General features: G+C 35.0%; 1 protein-coding gene and 1 non-coding gene across 3 annotated transcripts; one reads left to right on the forward strand and one right to left on the reverse strand.

Moving 5' to 3' along the window:
- Positions 1 to 3,832: 3,832 nt before the first annotated feature.
- Positions 3,833 to 3,939, forward strand: LOC127108876 (small nucleolar RNA R71). Its single transcript, XR_007796378.1, has one exon. It is a non-coding gene; the product is annotated as a small nucleolar RNA R71 (small nucleolar RNA).
- Positions 3,940 to 14,401: 10,462 nt separating this feature from the next.
- On the reverse strand, positions 14,402 to 16,544 carry LOC127107091 (uncharacterized). 2 transcript variants are annotated; one of them, XM_051044367.1, is made up of 7 exons: positions 16,356 to 16,544; positions 16,203 to 16,272; positions 15,961 to 16,120; positions 15,435 to 15,516; positions 15,119 to 15,335; positions 14,955 to 15,019; positions 14,402 to 14,865 (listed from the first exon to the last, which is right to left on the reverse strand). In XM_051044367.1, the coding sequence occupies exons 1-7, from the start codon at positions 16,434 to 16,436 to the stop codon at positions 14,611 to 14,613; spliced, it is 930 nt and encodes a 309-aa protein (XP_050900324.1). In that variant the 5' UTR covers positions 16,437 to 16,544; the 3' UTR covers positions 14,402 to 14,610. The 2 variants fall into 2 exon arrangements, with proteins under 2 accessions (XP_050900324.1, XP_050900325.1); XM_051044368.1 differs by having other exon boundaries at positions 15,961 to 16,117; positions 16,203 to 16,503.
- Between the last annotated feature and the right edge of the window lie 3,500 nt (positions 16,545 to 20,044).

The following is a 20,044-nucleotide window of genomic DNA, read 5'->3' on the forward strand; positions in this document are numbered from 1 at the left end:
TTAGACTTATGTAGAAGTCACAACTATCTAAGGCCGGTCAATAATAATGTAGGCAACAACACAAGTTAGAAGTCTTGATTAGTGAACCAAGTTCCAACAACTTGCCATGCCAAAAAGAAAAAAGGAATTGATCTTGTATTGGTTTAAGCCTTTTGCATGATTTAGGAAACAACCTATCCTTAATGCAAAGCCATTCACTTGATCAATTGATCAAGATGAATTAGATTTGGATCAAGGAAGATTAAGTCTCCCTAATCAATGCTAACTTATCAACCTTCAACTCATTGATCAAAAAGAAAAAGAAAAAAAGAAGAAGAAGGAGATGAATAATGGAAATGAAAATGGCAAAATTAAAGTGCATTAAATGAAATAAAATGTACCAATCATCATATGTTGACCAATGACATTGAAAGTCAAGGTCAAACAATCAAAAATAGAAGTGAGATGAAGATTGGAAGTCAAGAAATAAACAAAATATTTTTGGCATTTTTTAATATTTAAAATTAAACTTGAATTAAAAATAAAAGAAAGGTCAAACTTCAAAATCACTTCAAATCAACTTTGAAAAGTCCAAGTGATTTATCCCAAGTTCAACAAGGTCAAACAAAGTTTGACAAAAAAAATTCAGCATTTTTAAAAGTCAGAAACTATTTTTAATCAATTAAAAATGAACAAAAATAACCTAATTGAACTAAAATCTCAAATAAATCTCAAATCAATTAGAAAATTGATGATAATATTTTTCATAGATCCATCATCATTCAAATAGGTTAGAAAAATATTTTTGTATTTTTTGAATATCAAAAACTATTTAAAATGAATTAAAATAACCAGAAAAGAGAAAATTCATAAAAAATATCAAATGACAAAATAAAAAATATTAAAAATCAAAATTAGAAACTAGAAATTATTTGGAGAAGAATGCAATTGGTCCCATATTTTTTGGATTTAAAATGAAGAAGATATGAATTTTTGAAAATAATGGAAATAAAAGAAAATAAATCAGAAAATAGAAAATTCAAAAAAACAAGGAGCGTCTGATCAAGTCTCATTAATTGACGTGGCTGATCAGACGCTCCACATGCGCGCTTCCATGGTGTACCAAAGTCATCAGCGAAAGACATGACATTATTAAAAGTCAAAAGATCCAAGGGCTGGGATATAAACTGGAGATCAGATCCAATGATCCACAACGTATCTGGCAAAGGGACGATCACCGGAGCCACCTTCTTCTCCGGTGAGCATGAAGATTCCGGTGACATTTGCAGGTTTCAAAAACTTAACCAAAATACACGATCCATACATCATTGGAAAGCTGGGATGATGTACATCATCCCTGTACCACTCAATTCCACTCTAGATCTCTATATTGAGAGAAATCAGAGGTGGAAATTATGTGGTGTTCATGTGAACTCCATGGATTTCAACAATTAAGCACTCAAAACAATTGCCTCTATGAAGAGGACTTCAACCAACACAATATCCAAGCAAATAGATCAATAATTGGTGAGTTTCGAAGAAAAAACCAGTTGAAGAACAACCTTGGATTCTGGAGATTTGAGCTTGCTTCCTTGCTTCCTTTGGCAAAACAGAAGTGCAATGGACTAAAGGATGAAGGTCTAGGAGCTTTAGATCTAAAGATTCAACCAGATGTAGTTGAATTTTAGATCTGAAAAAATTGAAGAAAAGTGAAATAGCTCCTTTGGTGAGAGGTTAGGTTTTCAGTTCAGCAGTATTTCAGGTTGATTCAAGGATGAAATTTGAATGGAGTGAGGCTCTTATTTATAGATGGAAAGGCAAGGTAAGTGTGATCAAAGCCGTGTGCATGGAATTGGATATTCATTGCATTGGCTTGCATGATCATTCAAAAGGCCCAAATTCAATGCCAAATGTACTCTGAAGCATAACTGAGCTGAAATGGTCGTGGAATTGGCAATGCATAAGCTTGTATAATGAGTTTCAACATGTTATGCATAATCATGCCTAAAACTTCTCCTCTTCGAAAATGCCATTTGCCAAATCCAAACATGAGCATGTGAGTAATGGTTGGAAAGGTTTTGATGTAAGGAAAAATTGTTATGTTGGGCAAAAATCCATTTGAAGTGTGGAAATTAGTGAATTTTGAGTTTAAAGTGTAAGGTGCAAAACGTGTAAAGGCAAGGTTTCCAAATTTGGCCAATGTTCAAACCCCTCTGTTTCAATGATGAAAGCCTCAAATGAAAAACCCTCCAACATCAAAGTTGTATATCTTCTCAAGACAATCAAAATGGACTTAAATTTTTCATCATTTGGATTTTTGATGAAAGAGTTATGGGCACTTGAAGTTGGACCTTTTTGCCTTTCAATGCATTTGGTCCAAAGTGACCTATAATGTTTTGCATTATCACATGTATTTCCTTTGAGATTTTGTTCAACATAACATTTTAATTAGACATCTTAAGCTTTCCAATGCATTTGATCCCACCTCAAAATCATAAAAAATGAATGAGTTATGTTCTTGGGAAGTTGACCCTAAATTAGGGTTTCAGTCAAAATGACCTATAATGTCTTGGAATGGATGATGACCTTCCAAGCTTCAAATAAATTTTTGATGAAAATGAAAGTTGTTCATATTGTCCTTAAGAACATTTTTTCTTTTGGAATCATCTCCATTTGACCAACACATAAAAAGTTAGGTCTCAGTGCATTTCAAAATAGTCAGATGAATTGACTGATCAACTTCACAAGTCCACAACTCATAACTTGATGAATTGATGATTGAGGACACTCAAATAAGTTCAAATATGCATTAAATGATGAATTAAAGAACTTCCCTTGATTGTATTTGATTATGAGCTGAGGTTGCTTCATGAGCAAGGCATTGTGGTGCACAGATGAACTAGGGTTTCCTTGAGAAACAAAACCTCAAACCCCTTGATCAAAATGATGAATTGAGATTCTAGGGAGGCATATTTGAAGGATGAGAGCTTTGGGAACCATTACCATGCTAGCCATCATCTTATCTTGGCTATATCTTTGCACAAAGGATCTCCTTGAAGCTCTTGACCTTGTGATTGCTCAAGCTACAAACAAGAAATGTTAGTGACATATTTTTGTGCTTTTGGTTAGTAAACAAAATGGGAAAAGCAATGATATACAATTCAAGCATGCTTGGTGATCTCAAACCACTCACAAGGAGTCCCACCCAAAGGCAAAGGGAACCAAGATGCTCATGATCCTTGAGGCTTTGCAAATGCAATGTTATGATGCCATGAGGGATCTTAGGGACAAAATTGGGGTCTTACATGGTGGTACAGGTTGCATAGGTTGATTCGATTTAGGGGCTTGATAACTAGGTCTCGGAGGTGCATTATTTTGAATTGGGTTATGGTTTTTATAGGAGAAGTTCGGGTGATTCCTCCATCCAGGGTTATAGGTATTCGAGTATGGGTTCCCTTGGGTGTAGTTCACTTGCTCAGAGTGGGTTTCGTTTAATAGACTGCATTCTGCAGATTGGTGTCCTTTGGTTCCGCATATCTCATAATCCGACGAGACTGCGGCTACAGTATTCGGGTTTATGCACATATGCTCGACTTTGAGGGCTAATGCGTCCATTTTAGCTTGCATCATGTCTATAGAGCTTAGTTCATGCACTCCTCCTTGGACTTCCTTCTTTTCAACTGTCGCTCGTTCTACTCCCCATGATTGATGGTTTTGAGCCATATCTTCGATGAGGGCACTAGCTTCAGGATAAGGTTTGTTCATCAAGGCACCGCCTGCGGCAGCGTCGATGGTCATCTTTGTGTTATAGTGAAGTCCATTGTAGAAGGTTTGAATGATTAACCAATTTTCTAAACCATGATGTGGGCATGCTCGTAACAACTCTTTATATCTCTCCCAAGCTTCGAACAGTGATTCTCCTTGATTTTGGGTAAATCTAGTTATATGGTTTCGAAGAACGGCAGTCTTACTCGGGGGAAAATATCTAGCAAGAAAAACTCTTCTAAGGTTATCCCAAGTCGTAATGGAATTGGGTGGAAGGGAATCTAACCATGATAGGGCTTTATCTCTAAGGGAAAAAGGGAATAATCTTAAACGTATTGCCTCAGGAGAAGCTCCATTGCTTTTAAAAGTGTCTGCTAATTGAAGAAATATTTTAAATATTGGTTTGGGTTCTCAGTAGCGAGACCTACGAATTGTCTTTGTTGCACTAGTTGCAACAAGGATGGTTTAAGTTCAAAATTATTAGCTGGGATAGTTGGGTTTACTATACTAGAACTAGGTTCTTCGTTAGACGGTTGGGTGAAATCTTTAAGAGGTCTTTGGTTTTGATCTTCGGCCATAGCTCTCTTAATTCTATGAAAGAATAAACGTGCGCGAGCGTAACGTTCAGGTTCCGCCAGAGGGTATACTAAGCTTAAACTTCTAGTACTGCGAGTTCTTCGCATTGAACGACGGGAAATAGCCTAAGTCTAAATGATATAACAATAGGGAAATGAAATTTGACGAAATTGGTCCCCGGCAACGGCGCCAAAAACTTGATGCGGTGTTTCGCAAGTATACGAACGCGTCAGAGTAATATAAAAGATTGTCGAATCCACAGAGACCAAGTGTCAATCTATCGTTATCTGTTGTTATGGTGTTTATCAAAGGCAATCAAAATAGGTGTTTTTAGAGAGTGCAATGAAAAGTAAAATATTAAATAAAGTTTAATTAATAAAGACAGGATCGAATGTAATTCACGTAATTAATTCATAATCCAAGTACTTGCTAATAGAACTACTTATGAGCAATGTTTCCTACTTTGAAAAGAACTAATTTAACAGGAAATGTCGCTTTCGCGTATTCAGAACCGAGTTGTACTCCCTAATCAAACCCTCTTATTGTCACTTATAAAAAGGCGCGCATTGCGTTAGAGTAGTAAACCTATTTTTAAGAAATATAGTATCTTAACTAAGTTGAAAAGTATTATAACCTGGATTTCTTAACCAAAAGAGGTTCTTATGAACCAGACTCTAAACTTATAAACGCGTCCGAAAATAGTTTTAAAATCTCTTTTCTTCTTAAGTTAAAATCTCCTAATGAACTAAACAAAGCGCTTTCGCTGTTTTTGAAATAGTTAAAAACAATTAAGTTTAAAAATACGTTGGACGGCTTTCGATCTTACCCAACAGAATTGAAGTGCGGGAAAACTTAAGTTGAAAGTTAAAATAGCCCTTAAGTACTACTACGAACAATTGTACGGATTATCAGTTCAACTACGATCCTTACATTCTAACCTTATAAATTTAGTTAGACATGGTAAAGTAAAAGTGCATTAATTTAAATAAAAGTAGTGCGAGTGCGGAAAGTAAATAAAAGTAGTGCGAGTGCGGAAAGTAAATAAAAGTAGTGCGAGTGCGGAAAGTAAATAAAAGTAGTGCGAGTGCGAGGAAATAAATAATTTAAAGCGAGTGCAAGGAAATAAATAATTTAAAGCGAGTGCGAGAAATAAATAAAGTAAAGGCGAGTGCGAGGAAATAAATAATTTAAAGCGAGTGCGAGAAATAAATGATTTAAAGCGAGTGCGAGAAATAAGTGAAGTAAAACGAGTGCGGGAAAATAAATAAAGTAAAGCGAGTGCGGGAAAATAAATAAGATAAAGACAAGTAATAAAAACCTGCTCCAATCGGAGGGTTGAATAAATTGCAAAGTGGAAATGAAAATGGCGGCAGGATTAACTTCCTTCCAAAGTGCTCCAAACTCGATTACAGACTCTATCACAGACTTGATTACACAATTGTGGTAACACTCCAATGCGAAGCGATTACCACTTTAAAATACTGAATATATGCCTAAGTGAAACAAAGTTGCTCTGAGTTTGCCTCTGCTCTAAGTTTGGATGATTGTAAAAGTGATTTCGAGTTTCTATTTATAAGCAAGTAAAAATATGGAAATGACTTGGATGCCCTTCAACTTGAAAATGGGAGGGAAAAGCTTTCCTTTTGTGGCGCCCGCCACAAGGTCATGGCGTCCGCCACAAGCACAAAATGAGGCGCCTTAGTGGAAGTAGTGGGGAACATGGAAGTTGAGGGAAGTTGAGCTTGGACACGTCATGGCAGGGTCTATGGCGCCAGCCATGGGATAGGCCACAGGTACAAAATGCTGAATTTTAGGGTTTTTAGCTCTTTTTCACTCCTTTTCTCGATCGGGGCTCCGATTAAAGTAAAAACCTGAAAATAAAGGAAAACATAACAATAACACAACAAAATAACATAAAAATAACTAGAATGCATGTGAAATCGGAGTCAAAAATACGGTAAATTTCAGTGTTATCAGCAACTTACAAGACTCAACATTTGCAACACTAACAATCAACCTCTGCAACACTCCACCTTTACCATACTCAACCTCTACAACACTCAACCTCTGCAACATTATGTCTCTATTGACTATGGGTGATGCACATCGAGGAACAATCCACAATATCTCGACATTTGTATGTTATTACTTCTTCTTACTTATTTCGTACTTATTTCTTATTTATGTTTTTATTGTATATTACTTCTTCTTATTTTATTTCTTACTTATGTTTTATTAGGACCCAAAACGATTTTGATGTCGTGTACATGAATATGTACCCCACGATCCTTTAATAGAACCATATATTCAAGGATGCGGTTTTGGTAATCTCCTCAACATAATCTTGTACTCGGTTGACTAGAAATTTATTCTTGCTTTGTTGGAGAGATGGAGACTCGAGACCCACACATTTCACCTTCCTTTCAGTGAGTGTACCGTCACACTTGAGGATGTCTACATGTTGTTGGATCTACGTATCGATGGTAAGACCGTAAATGGTAGAGTTAACCAGGATAACTTTATTTGCAATGAACTGTTGGGTGCCCCTTTGTGTGACGACCAATCTACAGGAGAGACTTCTGGTCAAGCTAGGGGTCAAGGTATTAACTTAAAATATCTCAAACAATATTATGCGAGTATAACATTGACCGAAGAATCTACCGAGTATGAAAAAATAATTAAAGCTCGGTGTTATATTATGATTCTATTCGGTAATTTTTTATTTCCCGAAAGTACAGGTAATACGGTAAATATTATGTATTTACCGTTGTTACGAAATATAAATAAGGTAAGCACATATAGTTGGGGTTCAGCTATTTTGGCTCATCTATATAGTGCATTGTGTAAAAATGCAAAAAAAAAAATACTTGTACGTTTTATTCATGTACATATTTGCTACAAGCATGGGGTTGGTCAAGAATGTCGTCACTCGCACTAGTAAACGAGAAGCCATTCATATTCCCCCTTGCAACAAAGTAAGTTTAAGACCTTACCATCTAACTATTAGACTTTATATTAAAACTAACTCTAACTAATATTTTTTCAAATGTTTTTGATTTAGGTGGTCAATTAGAGTGATGAACTACAGCAGGTGTCTGAAACACATTGTAGTAGTCTATCGTAATCTATTAGACCACATTAGACCAAACGATGTAATACTCCAACACAATTCTATTTTGATTAAAAAATAAGTATCAAAGCATTTATCATCTAATCAGGTCATATTCTTGTACAGTTTATCTGGAGGCCATATCTAGGTCTTGATCATCAAGTTAACCATGATGATGATGCATTTTGGACAGCAAAAACACCAATTATCTGGTTCACTACTATGGAGATGAACCAGAGTGACTGGGTAAGACTACAGTTCTTCATGCAACAACAAATTCCAAAATCTTCGACGTATTTGGGAGATTGGCATCAACAAAGAGTCGATGCCCAATGAGATTATTCCGACTCGAGGGACTTTGCAAAAGAGATGTGTCGTCATTAGAGGAATCGATTAACACATCTTAAACGAACCAGTCATACAGGGTGCTAGACCAACTCAACAGTATATGACATGGTTTAGGTCAGTTACAACGCCATAATTTGTGTCTGAGCAAGGTATTTAATTGATCCATGCCAACTAGCTTTGTCATCATACGCCCAACAATAAGTCCTCGTCCAAGAATAATGTCAACCCACTCAAACCCAACGATCAACCTCACACCATCACCCTACCATATACACCTAACAACCAAACACTCAACCTCATAACCTATTCATGTCATACACCCAACCTTAAAACCAAGAATCAAACCCTACCCACCAAAAACCATACGCAACCACCACAATAATTTATAGCCCAGATGATTCATACAATTCATGTCATTGTATCCCCCCACCAATGACCACCCAAACATCTCATCTCTACAACACCCAACCATTGTTTGACTATAGTACACCCCAAGAACCATTGATTCGTTTCTAAACTGATTCAATGTCCCAATTCCGACAACCATATCATCCATAATTCACCCAACCACAACGACCCAACTACACGAACATTGGCACCAAACTCAATTACGGAAGCGTCGTTGGCGAGAACCCCCCCAGCTATTGGGAACAAATGATGACACATCTATCAAATACCGTTGGACCTTCCACTGGACCTTCACACCAGCCACCATTGGATCATGTCGGCACTCAAATACCCCAAACACCTCAGGAAAATCATGGGAGACCTAGAAGACAGACTAACGCACCTGAATGTGGAACATGGGGGCGTTTTAATTGGGAGGGTCATTGAATTTCTTGTTAATTCCATGTAATTTTTGATAATAACATAAACATAATTTTTATTTTCAATATGGTTTTTTTTGTAAAATTAACATTTAAATTTTAAAATAAAATAAAATTAAAGGTGCATGCGCCACATGATTGGCGCATACACTATGTAGTGTATGCATGCGCCAATACATGTGGCACAAAGACATGCATGCACCAATGCATGTGGCACCTACATGCATTGGTTTTGCATGCATGCGCCAAGGCTAATGGCACCTCCTCTCTATGTTAAATTGATGTGTCAATTCAACTGGTGCATCAGTTAAAAATAGTGGTTATTTTGGTTTTTTTTTTTTTGAAAAAAATGGTTATTTAGGAATTAAAGTTGAAAATAATGGTTATTTAAAAAAAACATTCCCACCTATTATGATATGTAATCCACCCTTTTAATCTTCAGACTCTCACTCGTCCATGTAGTTTCTGAATTTTCAAAAGAAAACTCCCTTACAGCTAGCTGCAAGTTGTCTATTATTGATCGGTTTCCTACCTCTCTCAGCAAACTAATATATACGTGACACCTAGGGTTTAAATTTTGATATTGCCAACCATGCCCCTTTTGGAAAATTTATGAGACAAAAATGACTTAAAACAAATAAATCAGATAAATTTCAAACAAATCAAATAATCAAAATAAAATCAGAAAGTTCATAAAGTAAACTCTATTTATTTATTTTGAATATATTGACAAAAAAACAAAAATAAAAGGACTCAAAAATGAACAAAAGTTGGGCGCCAAAATGCCCGAAAAGTTAAAATAAATGCACCAAAACAATCAGCATGAAATAATCTTCAAGGAAACATACTAATTTTGATCAAATTTTGAAGTAAAAAATGTTTGGTTGAAGTGGCTTAAGTTGATCAAAATGTGACTAACAAAGTAGTCAAAAAAATAAAACGAGCACACCAGGTTAAATTACGTGAACCGTAGATTAATAAAATTGACGTCTACAAGCTCGATCTTAAAAATTTTCACCCGCTAATTTGACACGCATTTGAAAATCGATTCGGCCGGTCTGTCTGTAGATCCGAAAATTTATTTTTACTGGCATTTTAGGCATTATGCGATATGAAATTCATGTTATGTTATGCAGGTGATGCAAACATTGTGATGAATGTATTGATTCGATGATTCATAGTTAAAATTGGGGTGTGACATTTGCTATGAGGATGTCATCCATATAAAGCAACAATAATAAGTGAATTTTCTGGTCAAAATCTGAAGTAAACACAGTGGTCGAACTAGCTCCTAGTGAAACCTATGTGTGCCATGAACTTGTCAAATCTCTTATACCATTGTCGAGGAGATTTGTTCAGGATATATAACAACCTATTCAGATTGCACACATAATCTTCCTTTCCCTTTTATGCATACCTTTCAGGTTGCCTCATCAGGATTATTTCATCTAGATCACCATACAAGAAAGTAGTCTTCACATCCATTTTTTCAAGTTCTAGGTCAAACTTCGCCACCATAGAAAGCAACATTCAAATGGATATGTGCTTTACAACAGGTGATAAAACATCATTGAAGTTGACACCTTCTTTTTGAGTGAACCCTCTAGCAACCAACCATGCCTTAATTCGCTTTGACATCACTCTTTTGATTCCTTCCTTAACCTTGAAAATCCACTTATAGTTCACTAACATGGCCCCTGCAGGTTTCTCGATCAGCTCCCAAGTGTTATTATCATGAAGAGATTTCATCATATCATTCATGGCTTTCAGCCATTCAGTCTTATTTCGACTCTTCACAACTTCCTTGTAATCTCTAGGATCTTCATCAAGGACCTCACTTACAGAGATTAACGAGAATATTATGATATTTGCATATCCAAGTCTCTGAGGTGACTTAATGACTCTTCTCGACCAGTCTCTTTCCAGCAGGTAGTCATTATCAGTCTCCTCATCTTCATCAGTAACTTGTGCTTCTTCTTCGACATCGTCTGGGTTATGCGAATCAACATCCCTATGCTCCACCTCAACAAGAATCTCTTCTTGTTCCAGCTTCTCTTCACAGATCTTAGCACTTCAACCAACGTCATCAATTTTCTTGAAATCCATCTCAACTTCATTAAAAACTACATCTCTACTTGTGATACACTTCCTATGACCTGGCTCTACGCACCACAACCTATAAGCTTTCACTCCTTAAGGGAATCCAAGAAACATACATCTTAGAGCTTTAGGTTCGACCTTGTCTTGCCTAATGTGAGCATAGGCTAAATAACCAAATACTCTAAGTTTACCGAGATTAGGTGCATGTTTCGACCAGACTACTTCAGGTACTTTCATCCCCAAGGCAGTCGAGGGGCACTTATTTATCAGGTATGTTGCAATCACAATAGTTTTTTCCCAAAACACATTTTTTAATCCCCACTAACCAACATGACCTCTCTCTTTCTAGAATGATTTGATTAAATCTTTCAGACAAACCATTTTATTGGGAAGTTCCTGTAGTAGTTATGTGCCTTGCAATACTAGACACAACATAATAGTTTCTGAAAGCCTCATTGCAAAATTCAAGACCATTGTCGGTCCTCAACCTCTTGACCTTCTTGCCAGTTTAGTTTTCGAACAGGATCTTCCAACTTTTAAAATTTTCAAAAGTTTCATCATTAGCTTTCTGAATGAATACCCATAACTTTCTGGAATAATCATTAACTATGGATAGGAAATACTTTACACATGAGTGTGAAGGATTCCTTGTAGGCCCCCAAAGATCAACATGAATGTAATCAAGGGATCCATGTGTTCTTTGTTTACCTTTGTTAAACTTAATTCTACATGATTTACTAAATACACAGGGTTCACAAAACTCCTGTTTTTTGACCATGTCACCCCACATCAAATTTTGTTTCGACAATTCTACCAGGCCTCTTTCACTGACTTGGCCAAGTCTCTTGTTCCATAGCTTAGTCTTCAACACAGGTTTTGTGGATGCCACATCTACTTAACCACTCACAACCTCAGCCTCAAGGGTATACAAGCCTTGTTTCTTCACACCTCTCAAGACTTCCTTCGACCCCTTCATTACCCTTAGGATACTTTACTCTCCTCTGAAAACATATCCTTTCTTGTCGAATTCACCAAGAGAAATCAAATTCCTCTTAAGATTAGGTATGTACCTAACCTCACTCAATAGATTTATTGACTCATCATGGAGCTTGAATCTTATAGATCTAATTCATGTAATCTTGTTGGCTTTGTTCTTCCCTAGTAGCACTGGTCCACTATCTTGATGACAGAATTCCTCAAACACATTGTTGTTAGGAGTCATGTGCCAAGTACATCCTGAATCCACAATCCTCTCCTTTCTAGATTTGTTGCTTGAAACCACCAAGACATCATATGATTCATAACCATCTTACACAATGGTTTCATTACCATTATCCTTTCCACCATGATTATTCAGACGATCAGGGCATACTTTTCTTGTATGACTCTCCTTCGTAACACTTAATAGCGGGAGCATTATAACCATAAAAATTATGTAGAACTTTACCCTTTTTCTCAAACCTTTTATCTTTCTTCAAGAATTTTTCTTTAACGGATAATCCTTCGCCAATTGAAGATGGTTTATGCTCATTTTGTTGGTTCAAATCCTTAGAGTAAAAGGTTGATTGAACATTTTCAAAGACCAACGAATATCTTCCATACAAGAGAGTTTCTTTGAAATGAGCATGAGACTTAGGTAAAGAACACAACAACAACAACACTAGATCTTCATCATCAATCTTGACCTCGATATTCTCAAGATCAAGAATTAACTTGTTGAATGTATCCAGCTACTTAGCCAAGACTTTGTCTTCACTCATCTTGAATGAATACAAAGCTTGCTTCAGCTAGAGACGATTTACCAATGATTTCGTCAAGTACAGACCTTCGAGTTTGGTCCACACACCAGTTGCATTTTTCTCCTTCGAACCCTGCTGGAGGACCATCCCACCAAGGCTCAATACAATGGTGATGTGGGTTTTCTTGATCATCATCGTCTTTTCCTTCTCCAATAGGGAAGCATCCATCTTCTTCGATCCTTTCAATATTTCTAACAAACCTTGTTGAACCAGTAGGGTTCGCATCTTCAAGCGCTACAAACCGAAATCATTCACACTGGTGAATTTATCAATCTTATACTTTGTTGACAACATCTTCTTCTCCACGCCCATCGCACCAATTTGCTGTGAATCGATGCCATTAAGAACAAACCAATATATAAGAAAGATTGAGTTTCTTGAGAAAACACAAGAAATCCTATTAGGTTTTATGAAAGAGAGAGAGAAGAAGGAAGAAGAAGAATCGGGATTGATTATAACTGTTTTACTATTCACTTTCTCATTAGGGTTCAAAGATTATAAGTTAATATCAACAACCAACCTCTCTCAACAACCTGAGAGAGCTAGTCTATTTATAAATTAATAAGATAACTTAAGCTACAAGTTAATTTAAATAATTGGGCTTAAACAAAAAAAGACACAATTCATCATGCTAACAATTCTAGCATTTCGAATATCATGCTTGAGCATACTTCGACTACAACATGCAAGATTAGCATGTGAACAAACTTCGACTACATACTAAACGTTTGTCGAATCAAGAAGCTACCATTACCGATACTAGAGTTCGATTTACATTCTCACACACATAAACACGCACGCGCACGCAAACACACACACACGCACATACATACACATGCACACACATGCATACACGCACGCGCACATACGTATGCGTGGATGCACGCGCGCGCGCGCACACACACACACAGAGAGAGAGAGAGAGAGAGAGAGAGAGAGAGAGAGAGAGAGAGAGAGAGATGCTTGTATAAGAAGTGTTCAATATGTATATTGCCTAAAAATAGATAAAGGAGAGTGGCTTATTTTTATAGGTAAAATGTTAAGTAAGTTGTCTCAAAAAATATTGAGATATCTGAGTTTGTTATCTATTATTAGTATGCTATTTTATGAAAAAATTATTTTGGCATTTAATTTTAAAATTATTTGTTCAAGATTTTGCTGATTTATTTTGAAAAAAAATTGGTTAAAAAACTTTAATTATCAGAATTTGCTTTAGAATATTTGATTGGATTTTCTTTGAATAAAAGCTTGAGTTTGTTGAAGATTGGATATACTTTCAAAAAAGATTTAATTTGTTAAAGATCCGATATAATTTAATAAAAAGATTTATTTTGCTGGATATTGAATATACTTTTAAAGAAAGAATTAATTTGTTAAAGATTGAATATACAATTTCATCAATCTGGATTACCAATTCTTTATATCTATTATTTATTATATATTTAATTATTCATTGATTATTTCAAAAATCTTTTCTCATACATTATTTTAACACTGTTTTGATGAAACAAAATTCATCACCTTATTTCAAAATTGTAGATTCATGTTACATTTGTACAATAACTATCAAACTATTTTTGAAAGGTGATTAGGTAATAATAGTATTGATTTTCTATCACTTGTCGCAATACATTTTTCAATACTTCCCATTATATCTCGTCTATTATTATAAATGAAATGCTAAGTATATTTGAGTTTAAAAAAATGGTTTCATAAACTAACACAAAAGTTTATTGAAATGAACAAAAAAAAATAGCTCATGTACATAATGAACATAAGCAACCAAGCACCAAAATCTACACCAGAGCAAATCTATTTACTAAGTAGCCAAGTTCAATAAGTTCTTCACAATGCATAAAAGTAGCTAAGAAATTCATATGCTAGTTGAAACCAGAACCTTGAAATCAAACAAATTTTGACAGCTGCAACTTTGTTGTACTTTAGATTTTTCATCAAGTTTGTAATAAAGTTCAAAATCTAAAGTTCTGCATTTGTCTTTCCTAGTTTCCAAATATCTCTACATAGCATAGTTTTCAATTTGTACAAATTACCAAAAAATCATACAAGTACTTCTTTTTTTTAAATGCAATTACAATATATTGTTGTTCTACCATGTGAATGCCGGCAACACATATGACGGAAAAGCATTATATTTTGCCGTAAGTGATTGCACAGAAGATGAATCTGCTACTTCTCCAAAACCATGGAGTCCAAGTTCAGTTGCATGAATCCCTCCAGTGATCAAAATTGATTGGATTCCAGCAGCATTAGCACCTTTAATGTCATGATGTAGAGAATCACCCACAGCAATACAGTCGGAAACGTCTGTACCAGCCATCGCCATCGCTGAGTTGTATATTATCTGATAAGTGATAACGCAAGAGTTTGAGATCCACAAAGAGAAAACAGTTATCAGAATGGATTTACATCATACATAAATCGTTTCGTCACCTCGTGAGGTTTCCCCATCCATTTGACTTCACCTCCAAGCTTTTCATATTTATCTGCTAGAGTACCTAGTAAACATGTAACATGATACTGAAAGCTTATAACTAGCTACTATTTAGATGAACTATGATTTTAGATACTGAAAGGAGAAGATAAAGCAAACTCACCGGGCATCACACGCAAATCTCTTGCTTCAACAGTTACATAATCTGGATTGGCTACTACCATAGGAATCCTTTTGGCAGCGCAAAGCTCCAATATTTTTTCAAGGCCTTCAAGATTCATTGAACGGGCATTCCCGTTGGCATCCCCCAAAGCTTCGGTTCCATGAGCCAAAATAAACTCAGCTTCTTCAACATTCTCCACAACTTGCAAGTCCAAGCCCTACAAGAAGTTATGACGCGCTGTAAGATTTAGCCATTCGGAAGAAGTAATTGAATATGGTTTCATATCATATAATATTTGCATTGCTGCTCCACACACCTCAAGAGATATTGCTCCCCTGCCACTCCAGGTGAAATGAATACAAGATCTTCCCAATGACGCAAACCAAGGATCATCTCTCCTGTTGAAAAACATATATTGTCAACCGCGTGAAAATCTATCTATCTTTATCTATCTTAAGAAAATTCTTTTTCCTAATGACAAGCGGCATAACTTTACATATCTACACATAACAATGGAACCATTGATCTAAACACACAACACGGGGCATATGTTATTATAAGTGAAGACATCTCGTGAATAGTCTTGTTTGGATAAACAACTTGGTATCCAGGCATGAAACCGACTAATATAAGGGAACCAATCCGACCATCCACTAGTGGGGATAGATCGGGATTCGAACCCTAGACCTTGAGGGATAGCTCTCAGGTCCCAAGTCTTCACCATCAGGTCAATATTCTATAAATAAGTCAATCTAAAGAGGCCTATATGCAACAATAAAATGTGTGAAATGATGGTAATTGAAGATAGCTAAGCAACAAAAATTATGTTGGTATATAATAACCTTTGTAAGTATTGATGAGTGAGTTCTCCACTAGTGATTGCTCCCAAGAAAAGAGAAGCATCAAAGCCAAGACTTTTAACTTTTTCAATAGTGACAGAAGAGCGTCGGGAAGAGTTACTTATGATCACCATTTTACCACCAGTCTTTGCAATATTCTCTACTAACAAAATTAAAAAAAAGCAAAAAAAAAAAAGCATAAGGATAAGACCTAAGATAGAATAGCAATAGATGAATTGACATACATGTTGAAATGGCACCGGGATAAGGTTGTTTTCCGTCATGGAGAACTCCGAACTGATCCAAGAGCCAAACCTGCGAAAAATGGAACAAGAATGTTATTTTGTGAGTAAAGAATAGTGAAATTGATTGGTTGAGAGATGGGAAGAGAGAAATGCCTTGTCCCGATGAGTCTCGGCGAGTTGTCGGAGACCACTCAAGGTCTGAAACTGAAGTGGCTGTACAGATTTGGGAATCATTCTCGGCTATGCACCTTTCTTTCTACCCAACTTAAGCATATACTAAAATATAGCGCTTTCACTTTAATCCCTTAGTGAATAAACATCTCAAATGTGTTTTTGTTAGTCAAATTTTGTTGTTATATATATATATATATATATATATATATATATATATATATATATATATATATATATATATATATATATCCAATTGATTTTATATTAAATGATATGGAATTGTTTTTTTTTTATATTGATTTAAAATTTAAAATTTAAAAATAAAATAAGCTGAAATTTATAATATATGAAATAATTTTTTTCTTGAATATATGGTTTTGGTTGTCATTTTCAGATCTTAACAGAGGAATATAGCTCTCATACGAAGAAAAGAGGACAATAGTTTGTGGGAACTAACATGACTACATACAAAGAATATAGCTCCCACATTGCAGTCTAAGGTGTTTCAAGAACATGATTTAGAACAGTTGTTGCAGCAAAAGCAAATTGAAACAGATGAAGATTTGGAACACGATGCATACGTTTTTGTTCCTTCAAATGAAACACTTGGCCAAGATGGTTCCGATATTGATCAATTCTTTCTTTAATCCCTGCCTACACTTGATTATTCAGAATTTGACATCTTTATAATGACCGGAGAAGGTTGATCAAGTTAAGTATGAAGTGAAGTTGCCTTCATCTGGTATATCATTTTCGCAATATAGTATATAGTTATTTAGCAAATAGTCAGTTCCAATTTGGTTGTTTAGCAAAATTAACCTTGACAAAAAATGGATTCCTCTTAAGGTTTGTCCCAAATTTCGTGTTTATATAGCTATGGTTGGTTGAAGTTTCAAGCTAATATATAAAATTACTACTTTCAATAGAGTAAATATGGTTGTATATGGATGGACAAAATTGAAGTTGACAAAATTTGAAATCAACTGCCTTTGACACTATAAACAATTCGTCCTAACACAAACTCAACAACACCAACTGAATCAGCATCACTAAGCAAGGCAACATCAATTGAGTCTACACTACCAAGTCAGTCAGTGCCAACACAATCTACACCACCACTTTTTTCAATTCAACTAATTTTAAAAGAAAAAAAAGAAGGCTTTAAAAAAGATCAAAACCTAGAGTCAATAATAATTGTATTTATCTTTTGTAAGAGTGTTTTTGTACACCTTTTGTACTTGTGTCTCTATAATGTATTATATTTTGAAACATGTTTAATGTCATTTTGGTTTAAAGTCTTTGGTTTTAATTAAAGATTGTAATAAATTCTAATTTGATATTATTACCTTTAAGATTATGTTGATATGAAATTTTGGTATGGTAAAGAATAGTCAATGGTCTTATAAAATTTTATGAAATTCTAGTATAACCACTTTGTATCACATTTTGGTTATCGGTCTAGTCTGGTCCCTTAATTAATTATAAGGTTTCAATTTAGTCCTTTAAAGAAACTACCGACTCACTATTTTGACTTTTGCCACGTTGTCATGCCACATCATCACAAGTTAACATTTTTATCAATATTTAATAGAAAGGATTAAGTTGGCTAACATAACTATTTTGAAGGGACTAATCTATAACGTTTATTAGCTAAGAGACTAAAGTAAAATCTATAATTAAATTAAAGGACTTCGTGACTAATTATAAACATCAATGTTAGATACAAATTTTGATTTGAGGACTCTTATATGAAATAAGGTTTAATTGCAATTTTAATTCTTCTTTTTCTTGTATATATATTTTTGAATTTTTATCCCTTCATTTTAAAATCTGACTTTCTAATCTTTTATTTTATTTTAGGATTTTAGTCCCCGTTCAAATTTGAAAGCATTTTTCAGATCTAAGTTTTTAAAAAGTATACAAAAATTTTGAAAAGATAATTAAGTTATTTCTTTTAAGTTTCAATTTTTATTTATTCCTAAATTTAAATTATTCGGTGATTTTTCAGTGTTTCAATTTTCACTTTTTTTCCTTTTATGTTACAAAGGTCAGTTTTATATTTACTTGTTTGGTGATTTTTCAATCATCCATTCCTTTTACTTTTCAGTATGTCCTTTGTTGCAAATTTGGAGAAGATAGCTGATGCACTTCACTGAATGTTGATAGGTTGGTGAATGAATGTTGTTAATGTTAGTGCTTGAGGTACTTTTAGTGAGGGGAAAAATAGAGAGAGAAAATAATAATTGATATTAGTGAATGTGATTGTACAAGCTGAATTACAAAATATGTTTATCTATATACAACTAACTTGTATACTAAATAACAAACTCTAAACCCTAATTAACTTTGGGTTTGGACTACACAACTTGAATTATATCACAACATACCCCATATAATCCAAGTTGTCGAACATACGCTAATCATAGTCGATCTGAATTATTCCTAATTTCTTTTTCAAATTCAGAAATATGTCAATCTTCAATCCTTTGGTAAAAATGTCGGTGAACTACGCTTCACTTGAGCAATGTCTTACTTCAACTTCACCTTCATGTGTCTTAGGATTCTTCTTGCAACCTTCATGTGTGACACCTTTGGTTCACTCATGTATTTGCTCACTAATCAGACTAAGAAACCTATATCAGGTCGATTGTTGCACACATAACTCAGAGATCCGTCGATTTGTTTGAACAAATTTGCATATACTTTGTTTTCCTCTCCATTCTTCTCCAACTTCAAATTTGGTTCGACAGACGAAAATGCAATAGTCAAATCATCCATCATGAATCTCTTAAGTATCTATTTGACATACTTTCTTTGATGTAGCATCATACATTGCTTTGACATTTGAAATTATATGCCTAGGAATTAAGACAAGTTTCCCAGATCTGACATTTCAAATTCCCTCATCATCACCTTTTTGAACTTCGATAAGTTCTTCAACCTATTTCCAGTTACCAATAAGTCATCGACATATAAGCATATGATTGTTATATCTTGTATCATAACCGGTGCATAGACATCATACTCAGACCTGCATTTGACGAATCCCAATTTGACTAAGTATGAGTCAATCTTCTTGTTCCATAATCAGAGTAGTTAAGTCTTGCTCTCTGATGAAATCCTCAATCTACCATTATCGCCTTATGTCTTACTATCTACCCATCAGCATTGTGCTTCATCTTGAACACCCATTTCACTTTGATAGCTTTTGTATCTGTCGGCAATTCGGATAACTCCCATGTGTTATTTCTTATGATTGCTTGTAACTTTTCGATCATAACGTACTTCCACTTCATATTCTTTAAAGCATCGAGATAGTTTATTGGTTCAACACCCACAAGTAAAGCAAAATGAACTAATTCTCCATCTGGTGTGACTTCATCATCACCAGTCACTTCGTAGTCTTAAAGTCTTGTCAGACGAACTCGAGTTTTATGAGGTCTCTGGCTTATGTTAGCCATACCCTTCTTCACTTCGACTGTGTCGGGAATGTCAGCAATTGTTTCAACTAGAATATCAGCAATTGCTTTGACTTTGACTTTATTGATTTATTCGTCAATGCCATAGCTCATCAATGGCTTATTAATTAGATCGTCGGAACTCCAATCCCATACAAAACTTTCATTAATAAGAATATATCGAATCATCACGATCTTCTCATTGATTGG

The sequence above is a fragment of the Lathyrus oleraceus genome, chromosome 7 (genome assembly GCF_024323335.1).
Source record: "Lathyrus oleraceus cultivar Zhongwan6 chromosome 7, CAAS_Psat_ZW6_1.0, whole genome shotgun sequence".
Classification (NCBI taxonomy): Eukaryota; Viridiplantae; Streptophyta; class Magnoliopsida; order Fabales; family Fabaceae; genus Lathyrus; species Lathyrus oleraceus.